The sequence below is a fragment of the Doryrhamphus excisus genome, chromosome 5 (genome assembly GCF_030265055.1).
Source record: "Doryrhamphus excisus isolate RoL2022-K1 chromosome 5, RoL_Dexc_1.0, whole genome shotgun sequence".
Lineage (NCBI taxonomy): Eukaryota > Metazoa > Chordata > Actinopteri > Syngnathiformes > Syngnathidae > Doryrhamphus > Doryrhamphus excisus.
Window position 1 is genome coordinate 12409152 of NC_080470.1, and position 19916 is coordinate 12429067.

Here is a 19916-nt window from a genome sequence, read left to right on the forward strand (position 1 = left end):
GAGGCCTTTTTATTATCTAGTTCCAAAAGCATTGTGAAAACAAAACGGGTTGATGTGTTCAGACGTAAAGTGGCATTATTTATTAGCAGTGCAGCGTCATGTTCCTGCTCCAATCTTCCCAAACACTGAGAACATCTTTGTTCCACTGCAACTCAGCCTCCCCTTTCTCGCATCTCTTGATATCATCCCACACCTGCCTAGCCCCGTGACGGACTGCAACATTAGCAATGAAATGAATTAAGACATTAGAGAATAAGCATGTGAGCTCAAGTGTGGTGGATCAGACAATAGCGTCTCTCTGGTGTCTACTGTATGTGGGGGCGTTAATATGAATACCAAAAAAAAAAAATCAATGCATGATAATTGATGTTAATGTGTCAGGGAAGTTCAATTAGAGATTGGATTTCAACGCGTGAGCCATCTGAGACTTTAAGAGCGTTATGAAGGATATCTAAACCAGAATCCGTAGACGATGTAGGTGATGATGAGAGAGCTGCAAAAACCTGCTTCAAAGTTGCCCAGAGACGTGTATTATCTTGTAGCTTGATTTTAATTTTATGTTCATTTGGAGCTGTTAATACATACAAACGTTTACTGTATAATCGGGTCCTGTTATTTATGTTTCTGTACATAAAATACAGTAAAAAATGTACACATTTCACACATAATTGGAAATTAGATTAGATTAGATTAGATTCAACTTTATTGTTATTGCTCATGTCACTGGTACAGGGCAACAAAATGCAGTGAGTAATGGTGTAAAATGTAAAATGGTGAGTAATCATGATTAATTAATTTGACTATTGTGATTAATTTGATTCGATATATGTGTGGGCGTCCAACAATGCACATAGGTGTTCAACAGCATGAATTATTGTATTATTTTTAGGAAATGAAAGTTCCTTGCTGCCTGAAGTGCAACATTAATAGTTCCAGCTTTTACTCTGTTCCCCATCTCTACTAAACAATGCCAGCACACTCATTTTACATGTTTCCAAAAAAGAAACCGTTGACTATATCACAAGGCAGTTACATTTCCCGTCACTCACTTAGTGTGTTCCGTGTGGGAATGTGGTACACCGTTGTACTGTACTGAAAAATCGGATTACAAATCCAATCGTTACACGCCTACTGCTTTCCCGACTCTGAACAAGTGTGTTCTCAAGGCCGCTTGGTCTTGTATTAAGAGTGGTACTTCACTGCAGTGTCAAATCTGTATCTTGTTTGAAGTCTATCACCAACAGGATGTTATTTCAATTCCTATGCAAAGAAGAAGAATGCAGCGTCTGTGTGTTTTGCTTGGAGATACTGGCATAACAAGAAATGGTCTCCTTTTTTTTCCTTCAGAGGAGTATCGCAGCACAACAACCTCCCTCCACATTTCCGTAATAAGACAGATCTTGTATACAGCTACAGACATGGAAGTCTAAGTTTGGAGTACCACTGGATATGACTGTCGTGCTTTTTTACAGACTCCCCGCACCACCAAAATGATTTTCCCCATTCCAGTCAACAATTAACGAGTGGAAAAGCGAAGCCTCCAGGCGTGCGTGAGCGTGTGCCAGCAAATGATGCAACATGTGATATCAGGAGGGAACAAACATACAAAGGCTTGTTGAAAATTGTGGTTTTTCTCTACCAAGTTCAGAAAGTTCACCGTCAAATATCTTATAGTCAGCAGAGTCAGAATCTGCTTTATTGGCCAAGTGTGCTAAACAAACAAGGAATTTGACTTTGAGAGAAGCTTGGAAGCTTAAGACATGGCACTGGAACCGGAGGCGTCCAAGGCTTGAGATGACATGGAGCAGGCACCAGGGGCGTCGCAAGCTGACGTGCTGCGGGCTCTGGGAGCATCAGGAGCTGACGTGGTGCAGGATCCGGGAGCGACAAAAGCTTGGAGATCCATAGTGCAGCAGTGGAGGCGTTTAACAAGCTCCTCTTAGTGTTGCACTGGTGGCAGAACTGTTACAGATGATGAAAGCAGCTGGAAGTCCTGCTGACGTTAAGCAGAAGCCGTAGTGAGCTGAACCCACTCAAGAACAACTGCACCTCGGCTTGGTGTGGCGAAGAGCGGGGGGAAGACTGCACTCTTAAATAAGCAGGCCAAGATATACGTCTAAATCAGGGGTCTCAAACATGCGGCCCGCTGGCCTATTGTGGCCCGCAGGACACTAGTTTGAGGCCCCCGCCTTGATATGAAAGTTTAATGTTAGTGCGGCCCACGCAAGTTTGATATGGATGCTGTATGGTATCATGTACCCAGAAAAAATTATTACGTTTGATTAATGTTCATGTTAAAGGTTAAATAACTGTTAATAGTTATCCTCCCTATCCGTGTGGAAGTGGTAAGCTTTTGGCTATTTAAGTTTAAAGGAAATAACTTGAAGGCTACCGTTTAGGTTGCTAGCTCTCTAGTTTGCGAGTTAGCATGTGTCTCAAGACCCTGCAGTTGCGCAATATGTTGTAAATAAAAAAAGTATAAATGTGACTATAGTTGTGTTTTGTCATGTCTACAGGGCTCTAATAATGCTTTGTTTAATCTGAAAAAAATAATTTGTCTACCCACCAATTATATGTGGTTTCTTAAGTTTTTATTATTTGCCGTTTTATTATTATATTTATTCATTACTCATTGATTGATTTTCTTTATTCTTGATTTGTTTATTTATTTTTTATCTTATTTTGTGCAGAAAAATAAAAATTAAGATATTTGAGAACAGTGGAATGTTTTATCAGAGCTTATATTGTAGAAAATCGGAACCAAAGCACTGAAAAAGTTTAATAAATGCGTTTTTTTTTTTTTTTTGGAAAACCTGATGCGGCCCAGCCTTGCCCAGACCCTAGCTCCAGTGGCCCCTAGGTAAATAGAGTTTGAGACCCCTGGTCTAAATCGTGGGCGTGCTGGTGTGTGAGAAGTGGGTCCTGGGTACACTGACTCCATCGTGACCAGCCTGGCGTTTGGTCTCCATCTCCTTCGGCGTGTACCGTGCTGTCTCGGCCTTCATCGCCTTGAGGATTAGCTGGGTCCAGTAATCGTACTTCATCAGTTGAACTAATTAGCGGTAGTAATATTACTAATAACAGTCTTTATACAACCATGAAAATGTATATATTTTTGAAAAACCGTGAAGCCACAAAATTCAATGTGCAAAGTGGTGATGTGTGACTGTAGAGTTTACTTTTGCACTTGTATATGAGGAAGTCAACCAAGGACTTAAAGTATTTCTGGGTCTTGTTCACAAGTGAGGGAAAGTTGGAGCGTGAGGACGACAAGCAAATTGGTGCAGCCTCTGTAGTAATTCAGTCGTTGTATCGGACCGTCGTGGTGAAGAGAGATCTGAGCCTGAAGGCCAAGCCCTCAATTGATCTATGTTCCCACCCCCATCCCCACCTACGGTTATGAGCTTTGGGCCATGAACGAAGGAAGATTGCAGATACAATTGGCTGAAATGAGTTTCCTCCGTTGGATGACTGGACTAACCCTAAGAGATAAAGTGAGGACCTCAGTTATCACATCAAGAGGAGCCAGCTCAGGTGTTTCGGACATCTAGTCTGGGAGCTTCCCTGGTGAAGGCCCCAGGCCAGACCTATATGTCATGCTGGAGGTATTCTGTCCCACAGCTGGTCTGGGAATGCCTTAGTGTCCTCCCAGTGGAACTAGTAGTTAGCTAGCTCATATTAACTCATTTTCTCTTCTGTTTCATATAAGGATTGTGGCTGATGGGCAAAATTCCTGCAAAGGTGCAGTTTTCCTTTAAGGGTTTTGTTGGGTTGGACAGCTTGACTCTCATTCGGGGACCCTGGTTTGAGACCGGGTGGAATATGGGGCTGACTGGACCATGCGGGAATTACAATAACTTGGAGGTCAACTGGCATCTCATTCTGGACTTTGGAGGTTCCACTGTAGTTCCCCGTCGCTGCTGCCATTTTAGTCTCCAAAATTAATTGAATTGAACATGAATTTAGTCTCCACCCTCGGCATCTCTGTGTGGAGTTTGCATGTTCTCCCCGTGCATGCGTGGGTTTTCTCCGGGTACTCTGGTTTCCTCCCACATTACAAAAACATGCTAGGTTAATTGGCGACTCCAAATTGTCCATAGGTATGAATGTGAGTGTGAATGGTTGTTTGTCTATATGTGCCCTGTGATTGGCTGGCCACCAGTCCAGGTTGTACCCCGCCTCTCGCCCGAAGACAGCTGGGATAGGCTCCAGCACCCCACCCCCGCGACCCTCGTGAGGAAAAGCGGTAGAAAATGAATGAATGAATGAATGAATTTTGTCTCCAATTTTGCAATATGAACCCTGATATGTCAGTCATATTTGCCAGTTTTCTATCATTGCATGTTTAAAAAGAACAGCTGCAGCATGTAAAATATTTTTATAATGAGTTGTTGTTTTTTTAATATAATGGTGTGTTTAGGTGTCCCATGTAGGTCACCAGAGCAGCTCCGAGGACAGACGAGCAATGGGCCTTTGGCCTGGGCCTGCCTCTCTTTCTCTCTTAACGCCTCCCTCTCCAATATAAGCGGCGGTGCTCAGAGAGGCTGCACACTCACATGACCAAGCCGCAGACACAGTCAGTCACGCACACCTGCTCGCCGTGCACAGTCCTTGCTGGCGCTTGGATGTCCAGCTATGTCCACTGACCCATCCACGCATGCTGCCCAGCATCTGCGCTTTGGAAGACTTCTAAGTGCGCCTTTTCTTCTTCTTCTTCTTCCACCGCCTGCTGTGAGTCCTCAAACGGCTTGTGGAGTATAGTGGAGTATCTCCCCACAACAACCTTCCTGTACACCTCCCGTAATAAGACGGATCGAGTATACAGCTACATCCATGGAACTCTAACTATGGAATACCACTGGATTCTGCTGCTGTCTTTTGTGCTGCAATCTACCTTTCATACAGGTATGTTTTATGTCCTTTTAACCCCACTCCTCTCCACTGCACTGTACTAGGATGGTAACTTGTTGCTCGGAGCTCATCTTTACGCATGACGCGCATAAGCCATGCATTTACTGTGCCATTCATTTTTACGCGTAAAGACGTTGTTTAGTCACACTTGTCTCTGGTGTCTCTGGAGATAACTCACGCTGAGGAGACACCGTGGATGCGGATCTTAAACACACTGCTTTAATTATTCAAACGAGGCGAGCTGGGCGCCACTGAGAATATAATGCAGGTTCAAGCACAAACTGTTGCTGGCTGTTGCAGGCTGCTTGTGTCTCACATTTTTGATATATGAATAAATATTTACACAAATAAAGTCAAACTGTCAAGGCTGGGCATCATTTATAAATATGTTCTTTTAAAGAAACATTCCATATTTGTGGAATGCAAATGTTCCATTTTGTCATAAACACCAAAGATGAGCGGTCTCACGAGGAGCCTGTATGGAATTGTGCAGAGAATATCAGCAGTCCGTCTGTAGTGCATGCACGGGCTTACTTGTCATGTGATGCAATGGGCCACGCCATGAAGTTTGCCTTAAGCCCGTTTACGCACGCAGGTGGTGCAAGCAGGTCTAAATCATCTTTAGCGTGTCACTTTCGGGAGGCTGTTGGTGCTTTGCCACAAAAGTGCATCGTCCTTGGGCACATATTGAGACGCCATTGCAAACAGAGCCTTGCAACAGACTCGACATCCGTGATGCTTTTTGCTGGCACCTCCACTTATTTGTATTTGTAGGGTTATCAAAATGGCTCTTGACACTTTTTACAGCATTACACATTTCATTTGTCAGCAGAAACAGTCCCATAATTAGGTCCATTAGTGTAAATTGCACCTTGAGGGACTAACATATGAATACTGTAACTGCATGGTCTTACTTTGATTTGATGTTGACCACTTTCAAGCATGAATCCAGTGAAGAACCGTATTGACGATGCTGTACTGGAGCGCGGTTCAACCGCAGTTGGTTTGGGGGTGTTCGGAAGGAAGAGCATTCACACGACGACTTAATTCCATTCCATTTCAGCCTGCACATACTGTACATTTGATGTTCTTTTAGCAGATACCCACAGTCAATGTCTGGAGGAGTAAAATGATACATGATGTTTTAATAATCAACAAGCAGACATGTATTGGCAAAGTGTTTCTTGGCTCACGTTTGCTGTAATGAAGTAATGTCTGTTGTGTGCAATGTTCTGGCAATACATGATGTATTTTTGTAAGATGAGAACCAAATTCTTCCATAATTTGTCACTTGGAGAAGTACTTACAAACTTATTAGTACTTTCTCATAAAGTGAATGATGGATGCATCACAACTGCAACTGTCTATTACACAGAATTTCGCATTTTTACAAATTTTTCCCAAAAGTCAAAGCCGTTTGTACATAATAGCAACATAGGAAAATGCTGTAAACGCTGGTCTTTGAATGCGGTATCAAAGCTGTAACAGAGGCGGACTGGCGCCTGTATGTAAGGGAATACTATCGTAATGTCGGGGTAAGAGCATGAGGTTTGACACCTGAGACTCACTTCTCTTGTGCTGTTGTTTTAAAAGTAATTATGGCTAATCTGAAGTATTTAATTTGTGACACGGCACGCAGACCTTAATTGTTGCATACCATAGTGCTGTGTAAAAGCACTTTGTTTGTCTTCTGCGTGAAAGGCATCTTCCTTTTTAACCTTAATGTGGCAATTTTATGGGATCTTTGTGTAAACAAGGGAAAGGTAATGCCTTGGAGCAGTTCAGGGTACTTCATAAAGTGTAAACAAATTCTATAATTCTCTTACAGACCACAGAACCTTTTTGGGGGAAAGCTAAAAAGTTCACTTTAGTTTTGTGGTTGCAGACATGCAAATAGTTTTTGCCGCTGGATACATTCCCAAAAAAAAAATGTTGACTCCACTAAATGTTCCACACGCTTGAATTTTGTTAGCTTAACAAAGACGAAAAACTAACAAAAATGCAGTTGGGCAACGTTGAATAAAGTCAACACTGATTGACTTTTTAATTGAATTAACAGAAACAATATTGCGAAGGCTTTAGGGAGTTAGGGAGGGATGCTGAAGTTTTCATCTGTTGATAAAATATGAGCTGGCTGCATGTAGGGAGTGTTGCCGCTACAAAGCTTGTGTTTTCACTGTGTTTGATGCTGCTGGGACAATCTTTTGTTTATAGGGATTGCACCTTTAAGCCCGTTTAAGGCACTGGAATCAGTATGTATGTGTGTGCGCTGACATTGGAGAACAAAATAAAAATGATGGCAAGACCATGCCGGCTAAATTTGATTCTTTTAGCGAGTATTTATGATGTCACTCATGTCTTCACTCTGTCAAGACATCAATTCAAAGTGTCCATTTTGTCATGGGTTGTACATATAAAGTGTTGCGGGAGTTCAGGCTCTGTAGGATGCACTGTGGACAATGATACCTAAATTGTGACAGGATGTTGGACAGTTTCCATATATTTTCTCCTCATTCATCCTCTATGAAGTCACTTTAATATATCACACATAATACATGTTTGGGTATTAGGTACCTAGGAGGTACCTATTAGGTCTTTGGAGAATCACTCTTGAATGTTCTGAACTCCTGTTTTCATGCCAATACTGTGCTAAGCAGAATAATGTTCCATAATTGTTTGCTAAAGAACTGTAATTGTCTTTGTAATTTTGCATATTTTTGTCAGTCACAATCCTTCTGTGAGACATGAACACCCGTCTTTCTTATTCCGCCTATTAAGCCTTCTTAAAAATACTACAAAAAGCATCAATAATGCCAATAACGCACTCACAATGACTCAGCCCACTACAACAAAGGTAAGGCTAGGTATTTGAGCTCACATCACTGCTGCTGTGTTAAGTTAAGTTAACCCTAGCCATAGGTGTTCGTTTCTATGTCACTATGTCAAATCAATCAACTTCCAGTTCCAGTAATGCTTTGATTGGGCAAAGTACATGTTATTACATGTTATCATGAATGTACCTGTTACTACATGGTCACAGCATGACCTTGTTGGAGGTTTTTGGAGGTGTTTTAATAGTGGTCTGTGTAGGCGGCATAGATGTGTCCCATTCCATGCAGTACTCACCGGTCTGTTTTTGTATCTTCAGAACACACAGAACAGAGGAAGACATGTGTTCATGTGGGCTGTGTGGTGAATGAGTGATTAGCATGTTGGCCACACAGTCAGGAAAGTTGGGTAGACCTGGGTTCGAATCTCCGCTTAGACATCTCTGTGTGGAGTTTGCATGTTCTCTCCGGGTACTCCGGTTTCCTTCCACATTCCAAAAACATGTTAGGTTAATTGCCGACTCCAAATTGTCCATAGGTATGAATGTGAGTCTGAACAGTTGATTGTCTATATGAACCCTGTGATTGGCTGGTAACCAGTCCAGGGTGTACCCTGCCCAAAGACAGCTGGGATAGGCTCCAGCATAAGCGGTACAGAAAATGGATGTATGGACAGTCCAGGGTGTAACCCGCTTCTAGCCCGAAGTCAGCTGGGACGCGGCCCTAGTGAGGATAAGCAGTATAGAAAATGGATGGATGGATGTGTTCATGTCTCACATACGGATTGTGAATTGTTGGCAAAATTTTAAAAAGTGCAGTTTTTCTTTTAGTTCTTAAAGAGCAAACAAGTTGAAAATGACTGAACAGCGCCTCTGCTGGCTGCAGCCAAGCAGTGCATTCCATCCTGCCTCAATTGCTTAAAGACACCATCAGATTGCACTCCTTATCCTTTTACTACTTTTTTTTGTGTGTTGGAGCTTGCATGTTCTTCTTAAGCTTGCATGTTTTTGTTCAGGCCACTCAGCCTCCTCAATGTTTCTGCCCCCTACAGGCTACACCAAGCCCACCATTACCCCAGCTGGTTCCCACCTTGTTGTCCCGCTTCACGCGCCCTTTGACCTGCACTGCCATGGCAATAAGGAGATGCAGTGGCAACAGGAGGGGCGTCAAAAGGTGCGAGGAGAACAGAGGGCGGACGGTGTGTCGGTGCTACGCATCACCCGGGCTCAGCCGCTCCACATGGGCCGCTACATCTGCCTGGAGAGGACAAGTGGGCAGCAGACGTCCATCTACGTCTACGTAAACGGTAGCTGTGTTGAGGCTGAAGAGAGAGTTTGCATTTGTGCGTATGGTGTAATAATAAAGGCCTACTCAGGTATCATGTATGCATGACTTTTTGACGACACGTCCCCCTGGCCTGGTGCCATCTCTGCAGGATGATATCATGTGCTGATCAGTCCCGTCAGAACACTTCTTCCTTCCGGGCAACAAACACAAACTGTTTTTTTTTTTTATGCTAAGGCCAAGTCAGACGACAACCGAGCACACAGTTTGTTATTCTGAAATGTTTAGCGTTTTCTGGCTTTTCTGTTTATACGCTGATAATAAACCCCACACTGCACCTGTGAAACCTGCACGGCAAAGAAAAATCTTCTTTGACATTACATGTTCAGGGGTAAAATGTTGGAATGTAAATGTTAATGTGAAAACACCATATTAAGGCTGTTCATTGCAATGAAAAGCACATTGCAAATTGTAGTCAAATAAAACCTTGACTTCAATTTGTGTTTTAGATGAAATTAAATAGCTGAAGTAATTAAATAGGTGTAGGTGAATATAACTTAAAATATACTAAATTGCAAATTTGATAGAGTTTCTTATGATGCCGTTATGCATCATTAAACAGTGTTTATTCCGTGTGTTTCTTTACTTTGAAAAGGCTAAATTGGGTAAAAAAGCAAACCAGCATTCCCATAACTCACTCATAAGCCACCTCTGATCCCCTTTGTTTGTTTTTTTTCCCTGCAGATCCTGACAACCCTTTCAGGAAATCGATGGTGTTCAACATTCTCACTCGCGTGGGCGATGCTGCATCCATCCCCTGCCTGGCAACCGATCCCAGTCTGACCAATTTGCACCTGGAAACATGTTCCAGCGTGCCTCTGGCTCTCGGTCTCAGTTTCTCCGCCAGCCTTGAGAAAGGCCTGGTCATCCAAGACACGCAGAAGGCCTACGAAGGCTGCTATGTGTGCACTGGGACACTGCAAGGGCGACGCGTCACCTCGCACTACTACCACCTGACAGTCAAGCCAGGTAAACGTGGCAAGGAAGGCGGCTTTAATCATGTTCATGCATTTGTTTGTTGCAAGATTGTCACAGTTCTTCTTCACTCCCTCAGTGCCAGTGGCGCCCCCTGTTATAGAGATGCAAGTACCCGAACGGGTCATTCTCACCCTGCAAGAGAGTCTGGTCCTCACCTGCAACACCACCAACGTCAACGGCGAGATCAAGCTGAAATGGGTCACGCCGCCTGGCTCGGTGAGACACTTCTGCATTCGTTCACTCTGCATGCGTCTTGTTTCCCAAAAGAAAATACTGCAACTTGTAGCATTGTCACGTATAGCGTAGTGGGAGCCTTGAGGTGGAAATAATATCCATAGAAAGCAAACTTATCACCATCATCACAGTGTAAAAACAAGTGAATCGCTGTTAATAGCAAAAGGTAATAACATTAAAACAGTCCATCTTAACTTTGATATAAAAAGTGGTTATTATTACTGTACTATGATCACTGATGGGTTCAGTGTTTGAAAGCAAAGTCATCCATTTTGGAGGGGAATATATCTACCGGAGAAAATGGCGACTTCAGTTGTTGAAACATTGTCAAGACATTTTGACTCATAAAAAAAGTCAGAAAAGTCAGAGTACAGAACTTGAAGGGAACTTCATTGACGGCAACACCGCCATTCACGACTGTTCTAACCGTATTTGACCCTTTATTTCACCATTATTGTTTCATTTAGGATTGTATTTTGTAGCTTTCTTTTGTTGATCTTGTTGATCACTGTGGATGATCATACTACTGAACAAATGTTTCTTATTATTTATTATGATCATTTCAAGCAGGGGTGTCCAAACTGCATCCCCTGGATCATTTCCGTTATTTTGTTATTGCCCCACAATAGGAAAATTATTTTAAAAAAATTGTTTTAGTATGCAGCCTTTGATGGAAAAGAAATTGGATACTCCTGGTTTATGGGTTTATAATGAATTGACCCCGATTGTGAAATAATTTTGTCCAAAAATGTGTCACAAAGCACAAATGCAGTATTTTGCGACCCTGCATAGAATCTCCCGCATGAGTACGAGCATTGGTTTGTGAATGAATGCGTAAGGGATCAAAGTTCACTGCAGTGTAAGCTTCGGGATGCGTGCAATGTATGTGGTCTCACCTTGTGCACGTGTGCTTAACCCCACCGCGTGTGTTTGTGCATGCGTAGACTTGTGTGTTTGTGTGCCAGCCCGCCGTATCAGTGTATGTGTGCTTGGCAAGGATAGGCGTGCAGACGGGGTTAATCTCTAGAGATCTCTGGGCGTTGACAGGGTGCCGTCTGGTATCCACAGCAACCAGCAAAGGTTGATGCTGCCTCGCGTATCCTGGCCGAGCACTTCAATCACATGCGTGGCGCCACATTGCACATCGCCAACGTTATGCACCAAGACGCTGGCCGTTACCAATGCGAGGCTGAGAACGAAAAGGGAGTCAGCACACGGTCGGTGTGGTTAGACGTCAATGGTGAGTACAGCAAACACTAAAGACAGTTAACGAGCTATTAAAAATGGATAATAATGCTTACTTTTAAAGGAATAAATGTAGTAATATGTTTATTATTGTGTTTGATGCACAATAATTATTAAGTTGACAGTGGCATGTTGTTTCTAATATTTTGACTACCACCATAGTAAAACCTGCTAGATTAACAGTCAAAAAGCACAACACATCTGAATTTCATTTTAACAAACTTTGTCACATGAGCAACGGAGGAACCCATTACATTTTGGCTCAAATTAGTTAAAACTCACAAGAACTAGTTGTTTGGATGTTGTCAACCACTGTTTAATATGCATGATTGCCACCTACAGGACTTTATCAAGTGTATTATCATTACAATTGTTAAATGTATATAGTGGAACCTTGGTTTCGATGAAAATTATTACCACAAATATTATGTCTTGGTTATTGTACAGCCAATTCACAGTTCACCCAACAAAGAATTAATTGTATTTTTGAGTTGAGACACTATAGACAGATTCTGACCAGGGAAGTTGGTTTATGTGTTCATAGAATGCACCCAGAAGGATGACTCTGTATCTGTCTCCTTCCTTTCAAGCACTGCACAATGCGCTGATGATGCATTCAAGCACACTGCGTATTTTGAAGTGTTAGAGGACATTGATACATTGCAAATAAAAATATTCAATATTCAATCAAAGTCAGTGTTATTTTGAACTCTCTTGTTATTTATTTTATTTTATTTATCAACAGCAGACATCCATACCTGGTTGCCAGCCAATCACAGGGCACATATAGACAAACAACCATTCACACTCACATTCATACCTATGGACAATTTAGAGTCGCCAATTTTTTGTAATGTGGGAGGAAACCGGAGTACCCAGAGAAAACCCATGCATGCACGGGGAGAACATGCAAACTCCACACAGAGATGGCCAAGCGGAGATTCGAACCCAGATCATCCCGATTGGCCTGTGTTTCACTAAGAATTGTTTTTTTTTTTAAATATTGCACCTGCAAATACTAAAACAATATTTGTTTTTGTTTTTCTATTAGATAAAGGATTCATCAACTTAATATCGGCGAGCAACAGAACCATCCACGTGCGATCTGGTGACAGTTTTTCCCTCACGGTGAACATTGAGGCTTATCCCAAGCCCCACACCATATCGTGGAGCTTCATGGGCCAAGAGCTGAAGAACACCAGTGACCATGTCATCACCACGCAAAGTCATGGCTACAGGTACAACCTCGCCTCATGATCCATGCTGGAATTTAGCACTGAGTTGGCTGCGGGCCCTCAATGCTCCACGGCAAATACAGCATAACCCGGAAAAGCCCCTCTGGGTTGTTGACCCATCAGTAATTCTAAATGGATTCCACAGAATGTGAACTTTAAGAGAAATATGACATAATGTTACTCCACATGAGTGTGACACTTTATGTCACACTTTGCAGTACAGTAACCTCTTGTTTATTGCGGTTAATGCGTTCCAGACCCGACTGGGATTAACGATTTTCCACAACGTAGAATTCCCTATTTATAGATGTTTATTTTTAGAGTTAGAGCATAGAAAACCTGTTTACGACCTTCTAAATACGGTTTGTAACATCATTAGAGCTTTCTAGACATTAAATAACACCCTTACAGTCACAGTCTATAATATCTTAGTGCTTTGTATTTTTATTGTACTTCATTTAGCCATTTTTATGCTTGAAAACGCTTGAACATCTGAAGCGTATCTGAAGTAGCCAGGGACGACTGTATGTAAATGTGATTGGAACAGGATGTGAGCTTTTACATCTGTGTTGGACTCTACTAAGTACGGTATTAGTTTGAAACATTAATCAATGAATCCATGTTTGGTTTGGAGAATACCCGTAAAGTGCATGTAAAAGAGTAAGCTTAGTGTCATTATACAGTCAATGTTCAGCAAAAGAAACACGGCTAAAATGACCCACACCAACGCCAAATAATACTCCTTTTGGTATTCTTGGTATTTGGCATCTTGGTATTCTTTGGTATTCTGGTAACGGTTCATATATTTCGGGCATGCTTGGCTAGTTACATCACATGTTTGCACTTGCACAATTCAACATGGCCAAAAAGAAGTATGAAGAAGCAGAGCTTATTTAATCCTACCCCTCAGCAATGACAGATTTTTTTTTCATTCTGTGTTTAAGATGTTAAATAGTCACACAGTAGGTACAGTGGAGCTGTCTTGTGCTTTTTAAATGTTGATTTCGGCAGACAAGCCATTTAGTTAGGGGGGCCATGTACCCCCTCCAGATATTGCAGAACCCCTATTTAAATAGGCATTTTTAAATTGCATAATTTTGTCCTTTGTCCTTCTTCTGTCTGCTGCTCTTTGTGTCTTTTAAAATACCCCACGGGGATAAATAAAGTATGAAATTGGAATTGAAATATATTTTATTTTGAACTGAAGCTACATATTTACACTTTTTTAGAAACAAATAGATCTTTTTTAAGCTATCTCAAAAAAAAATCTATCTCCTTGTTTATCAGGCACAGCAGTGAGCTGAGGTTGGTGCGACTGAAGATGTCAGAAGGCGGCGTTTACACATTTAAAGCCTCCAACCGTGATGCCTCGCTGAATGAGACCTTCACCATTTTTGTCATGAGTGAGTGTCTTTGATTTTTTTTTTGTGATGAGGAGGAGATAATCAGTAACTTCTGTATGTATGTTTCTGTGGTTGGTTGAACCTTTCCTCTCTTCTCAGCTAAACCTGAGATTGTCTCTCACGAGGGCCCAGTAGATGGGCAGGTGCGCTGTGTGGCCGAAGGTTTCCCTGCCCCGCAGATCACATGGTTCTATTGCGAGCAGTCTTATGTCAGGTAAGCTCGACAGAACAGGAAGTGGCTGAACTAAGTTAAAGTCTAGAAATATGTAGATAGATTAATCCAGCAGTCCCCAACGAGGCGAGGGGCTGTGGGTTCCAACATTATAGCGATGTAATGTGTCTTATTTGGTATGTATTGTGTAAAGTTAAGACAGTAAATCAAATTAAAAAAAGAAACTACTGTAAATTCAGACCCACCATCAAACAGTATGAGCCTGGAGGTTGTTTTTCAGAGAGAAGATTATTATCTTATTATCGTGCTTTGATGTGTGTGGTAAAAGGCAGTGAGCTAGCATGAATTAACTTAAGATTGTGTACTTACCTGCATGCATTCCCACATAGTATCAGCATTTGAGACCAAATATGAGGAGAAAAAAAACAGAAAATGTAGTATAGTACTAATAGTAATAGTAATAGTAATGGGAGCACATTGCATGGGAGAACAAGGACCATCGAACAAAGTCGAATTAGTAGTAGTAGTAGTAGTAGGAGCTGTGTTATTATTGGTAGTAGTTGGTCAAGGGGGTCATGCAGGTTGCACACACTGAGGTCACACCAGAGACGCGCCCGTCAATCAGGAATGATGATGACGATGTAATGTCAGATTGCGACATTTGAGGGGAGTTGACTTGTGATTGGCCTAGGTTGTGAGAAGTCACATGGTTGTACTACTATACAGAGACAATTTATGTTATATGGTTCCTTGAGGGAGCTGTATTGTCTTTCAGCTTTTCCCATCCCCATTTGTCTGGGTTGGGGGCCTGTACTGGACATCTCCGGTGGCTGGGACTAATTGCTGTAGATGACTTACATAAGACACATTCATTTTATGTAGTGCCTTCCTGTACTGCAGTATTCTGCACGTCTTTCTTTTGTCAAGCTGTTCCTAATCAGTTGGCAAGTACATGCGGAGCAGCGCAACCTGAGCTCACCCCATTGACTGCAAAGCACATAAATAAGCGCTGCGGTGTCAAATATGGAGCCTGGTGGAAAAATTCAAACTGCACTGAATCCAAATGTGCGTCATTGTTACGTACAGTCACAGTATGCAGATTTGTTTGTTTTACAGAAAAGAATGTATATGCTACTGTTCTAACCATAACACACATCTGCAAACAACAAAATAAATCCCTCTATCTTTGTACAGATTCTCACTTTCTTCCTTGGCCCATGCGTCAAAATTCCGCTGCGAAAAAGGTCATTAAAACATCAAAGCCAGTGTTGGCCCAAGACTTTTGCCTATACAGTACAGTGCACATCAAAAGTGTGTTAAATTAAAAAACAAATACCATAAAATAATACAAGAAGCAGTAGTATTCCTTCGCTCGGCTAGCATCGTATAGCATAGTACATAAGATTAGCATTAGCTTGACTTGCATCATTGCTGCTTTCTAAAAAACATTAACACTCAAGCAAAGGTGTGACACTAGCTCAGTTATTATAACAACAAGTACTATAAATTAATCACTTACTTCAAAACATTTTATTTTGCCGATAAAGACTTTAACCTCTGAGTTTTTACTGAACAATGAATACTGAACATTAGAACGCTTGGCTGCCCACAGAAGTGCCTGACTAAAATAGTAACAAATCATTGTCTGTATCAACCAAGACCACTAATAACAGATTGCTGATCTTGACAGATTTTTTTGTGTGTGTGTCAACAATGTCTAATCCTCTCCTCCTCCATGGTTGAACCCCCTCTTCCGCGCCTCACTCCAGGTGCTCCCAGCAGGTGAATGCCACCCAGGAAGAGAACAACATCATTACCATCACGCTGTTCAGTCCCATGTTTGGCAAGACAGAGGTTGAGAGTCGGGTGAATGTCAGCCGGGGACGCTTCAGCACCTTGGAGTGTGTGGCCACTGTGGAAGGGGAGCAGGCCTACACGCTCTTCTCCATCAGTGGTGAGGCAGCAACACAAACACAACAAAGTTACACCGAATATGCTTGTGTCGTTAACTCATTCAAAACAATATTTATGGATTTAAAAATATTTCAAAAAAGGCACATACAATTAAATGATAAAACTAATAATAATAAAACTATATCATTAAGATACCCTATACTTTTTGCTTAAATTACATTAAAAAAATATATTTATCTTCACAGAAGACGTTCTGTTTATTTGTATGGGTTTGTTTATCTGCATGGGCACGTATTCTCCCAACAAAGACGAAATTCTAATGATGATTCATACATTGAGAGCATCCTTCAAAAAAAGCTATATTTTCAGAAATCCTTTAGAAAAAAAATCATTAGATTTTTAAATTTATATTTTATTGTTTTTTAATTTTATTTTTCACTTTTGATAATTTATAAAAATGTCCATCAATGTGGAAAATATAAGAAAATATAATTAAAAAAATACTATTTTACTACATATTTTACACAGTTCACGATCTAATTACATCATTAAAATATAATAGTAATAGTAAAAGTACAACATTTGTTCCTTGTTGTTTTTTTTTTAATACAAGGTTTCCAGCTTTTGATGACATTATAAAAAATAACATCCAAACAATAATTATATTTATGAAAATGATCATTATCAAAATAATGATAAAAAATGATCATTATGAAAATAATGATCAACCCTTTTTTTAAATCCTTCTAAATGAAAACTGTAATATGTCAAACCAAATTTTAATCCTGAATTGTGTTCCTCCTGGTGTCAAATTAAATGACATTATACAGTATTATTATAGTTTTGTAAAATGCTTAACGTACAACACAATGTTCAGCTTGTATCAATTGGTTAAGCATACAGGGGTCAGTTTTGAACTCGCACTTTGACAAGGTTACCAAATATGGTTCCAGATGAGATGTCATCTTACAAGTTGTTGTTTTTTTTAAGTACAGTATAAATGCAGCCGACTGCAATAATCACATACTTAAAAGTATTAAAAGGCAAGACAGTCTGTCCCAACTCCAAATATTGATTAAATGCAAGATTTTGGCAAAGATGAACCGTCTGCCATAAACACAAGCAAAGAGAGATACGTCCCCTGAACATGATTGGCTCTGATAACTTGAGTCCATTGTTTACTTTATTACTCCAAATCCACCATGTCATAACAGCTTCCCCATCTGCCACTTCATGTCCCCCAAAGAGGCAGTACAACGCGACTGGCGGAGGTTTGAGAGGGCCGCCCACGCTCTCGCCGCAATTCTCCGCCAGACCGGGCGGAGGCAGGGGGGAGTGTGGTGGAGCGTGGCGGGAGGTGTGCTGTTTGCTGCTGCGGGGGCCTTTTCGGAGGCTCGGAGGTGTCAGTGAGCTGCAGCCAGCAGAGAACATGCAGAGCTTTAGAACTCACTGACAGGTTTACTGGGGATTTGTTCCTGCAGACTCTGCATTCTCAGATTTGAAGTGGGGAGAAAGCTTCTTATCTCTAAAGAGCTTACTTCAGCCCACTGGACAGAGGAACAACAGTAAGGCCAGGCACGAAGGAACTCAACAATGTATATACACAATGACTCACCACAGCTGGAAAAAGAAGACCACTCGGTCATTAAAACACATTTTGAAAAAATATTCAACCGTATAGGTCATGTGTTCCCAAAGCGGTCTCATAAACGGCAACATTTCAACCACCGACAAAAAATCTGTTCTTTATACTGGACATAAATTTGAAAAAAAGGGGATCAGAGTATCAAATTTGAATGGAGTTGGCAATGTTATGCACTGTACTGAGGGGAAAAAACAGTAAAGGCAGGCATGAAAGAACTGAACACATGATGAATGTAAGAACATAAAAACACTCTTTAATTATGGAATATTATGGACTGTGTTGGAAAAATTTACAAAAGTGTTGGAACAGAGTCCCTTTTAATTTTGATGGGAATCTGCCCTATAAACCATCCAAAAATTCAATGGAAAATACATTTTAAAAGTCATATTTTAAATTCTATACAATTTAAATTGAGTTTGCAATCATAGGCGGTGTATCCAAAGGCAAAACTGTAAAGGCAGAGCATTGTTGGCCTCTCTTAGAAAACTGCACAACTGCCATTGAAATGTATCTCTGTGGGTTTGTGCAGATAATCTTCTAACTAAACAGAATACCAATGATCTAGAATAGAAATAAAAGTCATATATATTAAATCTTAGCTTTATTAATGTTTGTAATGCTTTGTACTGCACTTGGTCACAGAACAATGAATAACACTACACAACATAAAACAAATATAAAAACATGGTAGTCATGTCTTTTAACCATGCTGTGTTTCTCATTTGCATAATTGATTGGGAAAAAATGGTCCCAATCAATTTTGACAGGAACCAACACATGGGTGGCGCCATAAAACATCAAAATTAAACAAAAACCAAAGGACAAGACATCTAAAAAGCCATATCTCTGAAATTATATCGAGCACTGCACCCAATAGTAAAACAGGAATAACAAATGAATGAAATGCAAAAACTCAGACGGTCGTAAAAGAAATGATATCATCGCAACAGGTTTTTGAGATTTGTTTAACCGTTTGGGTATTTAGCTTTCCAACAATATTCCCATTAAACCTTGTTGGAATGAGCTTTGCAATCGATTAGTCAATTAATTGATCATTGGGAATTCTGTCAAGCGTGTGGAATAATTAGTGATGAATCAATATCTTGAAGATACTGAGGATGAAATGGCAGACGCGCTGTTGATTCAGCACCTAGGCATGGCCATAGAAAGAAAGATTTCCCCAGCCCTACATATATTTTTGGACAACAAACTTAGTTTTAAACATCTGCTTGTCGCTGATAGACTGCTGCGTTTGTATCCCTGCAGAGAGAACTGTCCCCCATGGTCTGTTCACGCCACTGCTGATTGGCTCGGTATCAGCAGCATCCATCCTCTGTCTGATCCTTATCATGCTTTTCTACAAGTACCTGCAGGTAGGTACTCTAAACTCTCACCATGAACATTATGTTTATTTGGCATGCTTGTCATTCTTTGATTTTTATTGCTTTACTTTGATCCAGAAGCCTAAATATCAGGTTCAGTGGAAGGTGATTGAAGGAATCCACGGGAACAACTACGTGTACATTGACCCCACCCAGCTACCGTACGATCACCAGTGGGAGTTTCCCAGAAACAACCTGCGTTTTGGTGAGCATCCAGCCCGCCCTTGGCATAGTGGTGTCACACTTTTATCACACCGGTCTGCAGAGCGTGCCTTGGACCCTAGCATGAAGGTGTCATTTCTGAATCCAGTGACACAAAATTGTAAACTTTGGTAGGCTATATGCGAAGAAGAAAACATCATTATTCTGTGTAAATATAGACATGTGCCATGTGAATTAAGCCAAGCTAAGTGGACAGTTTAAAGTCATGTTGCGTCAGGGGTCAATTGGGCCACTTCTGATCATTCATTCATTCATTCATTTTCTACCGCTTTTTCCTCACGAGGGGCGCGGGGGTGCTGGAGCCTATCCCAGCTGTCTTCGGGCGAGAGGCGGGGTACACCCTGGACTGGTCGCCAGCCAATCACAGGGCCACTTCTGACCAGTTATGCTAAAATCAGATTCA

The 19916-nt window shown here is 41.2% G+C and overlaps 1 protein-coding gene across 2 annotated transcripts in view; it reads left to right on the top strand.

Annotated features, from left to right (window-relative positions):
* The first annotated feature begins 4564 nt into the window (after positions 1 to 4564).
* Positions 4565 to 19916, top strand: part of kita (KIT proto-oncogene, receptor tyrosine kinase a) — a 32648-nt gene continuing 17296 nt past the window's right edge. Inside the window, exons 1-11 of one of the 2 annotated variants that reach the window (XM_058072748.1) lie at positions 4565 to 4905; positions 8791 to 9045; positions 9768 to 10052; positions 10138 to 10277; positions 11343 to 11535; positions 12592 to 12778; positions 14063 to 14178; positions 14278 to 14392; positions 16120 to 16304; positions 19176 to 19282; positions 19370 to 19496. In XM_058072748.1, coding sequence (XP_057928731.1) covers positions 4848 to 4905; positions 8791 to 9045; positions 9768 to 10052; positions 10138 to 10277; positions 11343 to 11535; positions 12592 to 12778; positions 14063 to 14178; positions 14278 to 14392; positions 16120 to 16304; positions 19176 to 19282; positions 19370 to 19496 — 1768 coding nt within the window. In that variant the 5' untranslated portion in view covers positions 4565 to 4847. The remainder of the gene's footprint in view (positions 4906 to 8790; positions 9046 to 9767; positions 10053 to 10137; positions 10278 to 11342; positions 11536 to 12591; positions 12779 to 14062; positions 14179 to 14277; positions 14393 to 16119; positions 16305 to 19175; positions 19283 to 19369; positions 19497 to 19916) is intronic. The other variant, XM_058072749.1, reaches the window with a different exon arrangement.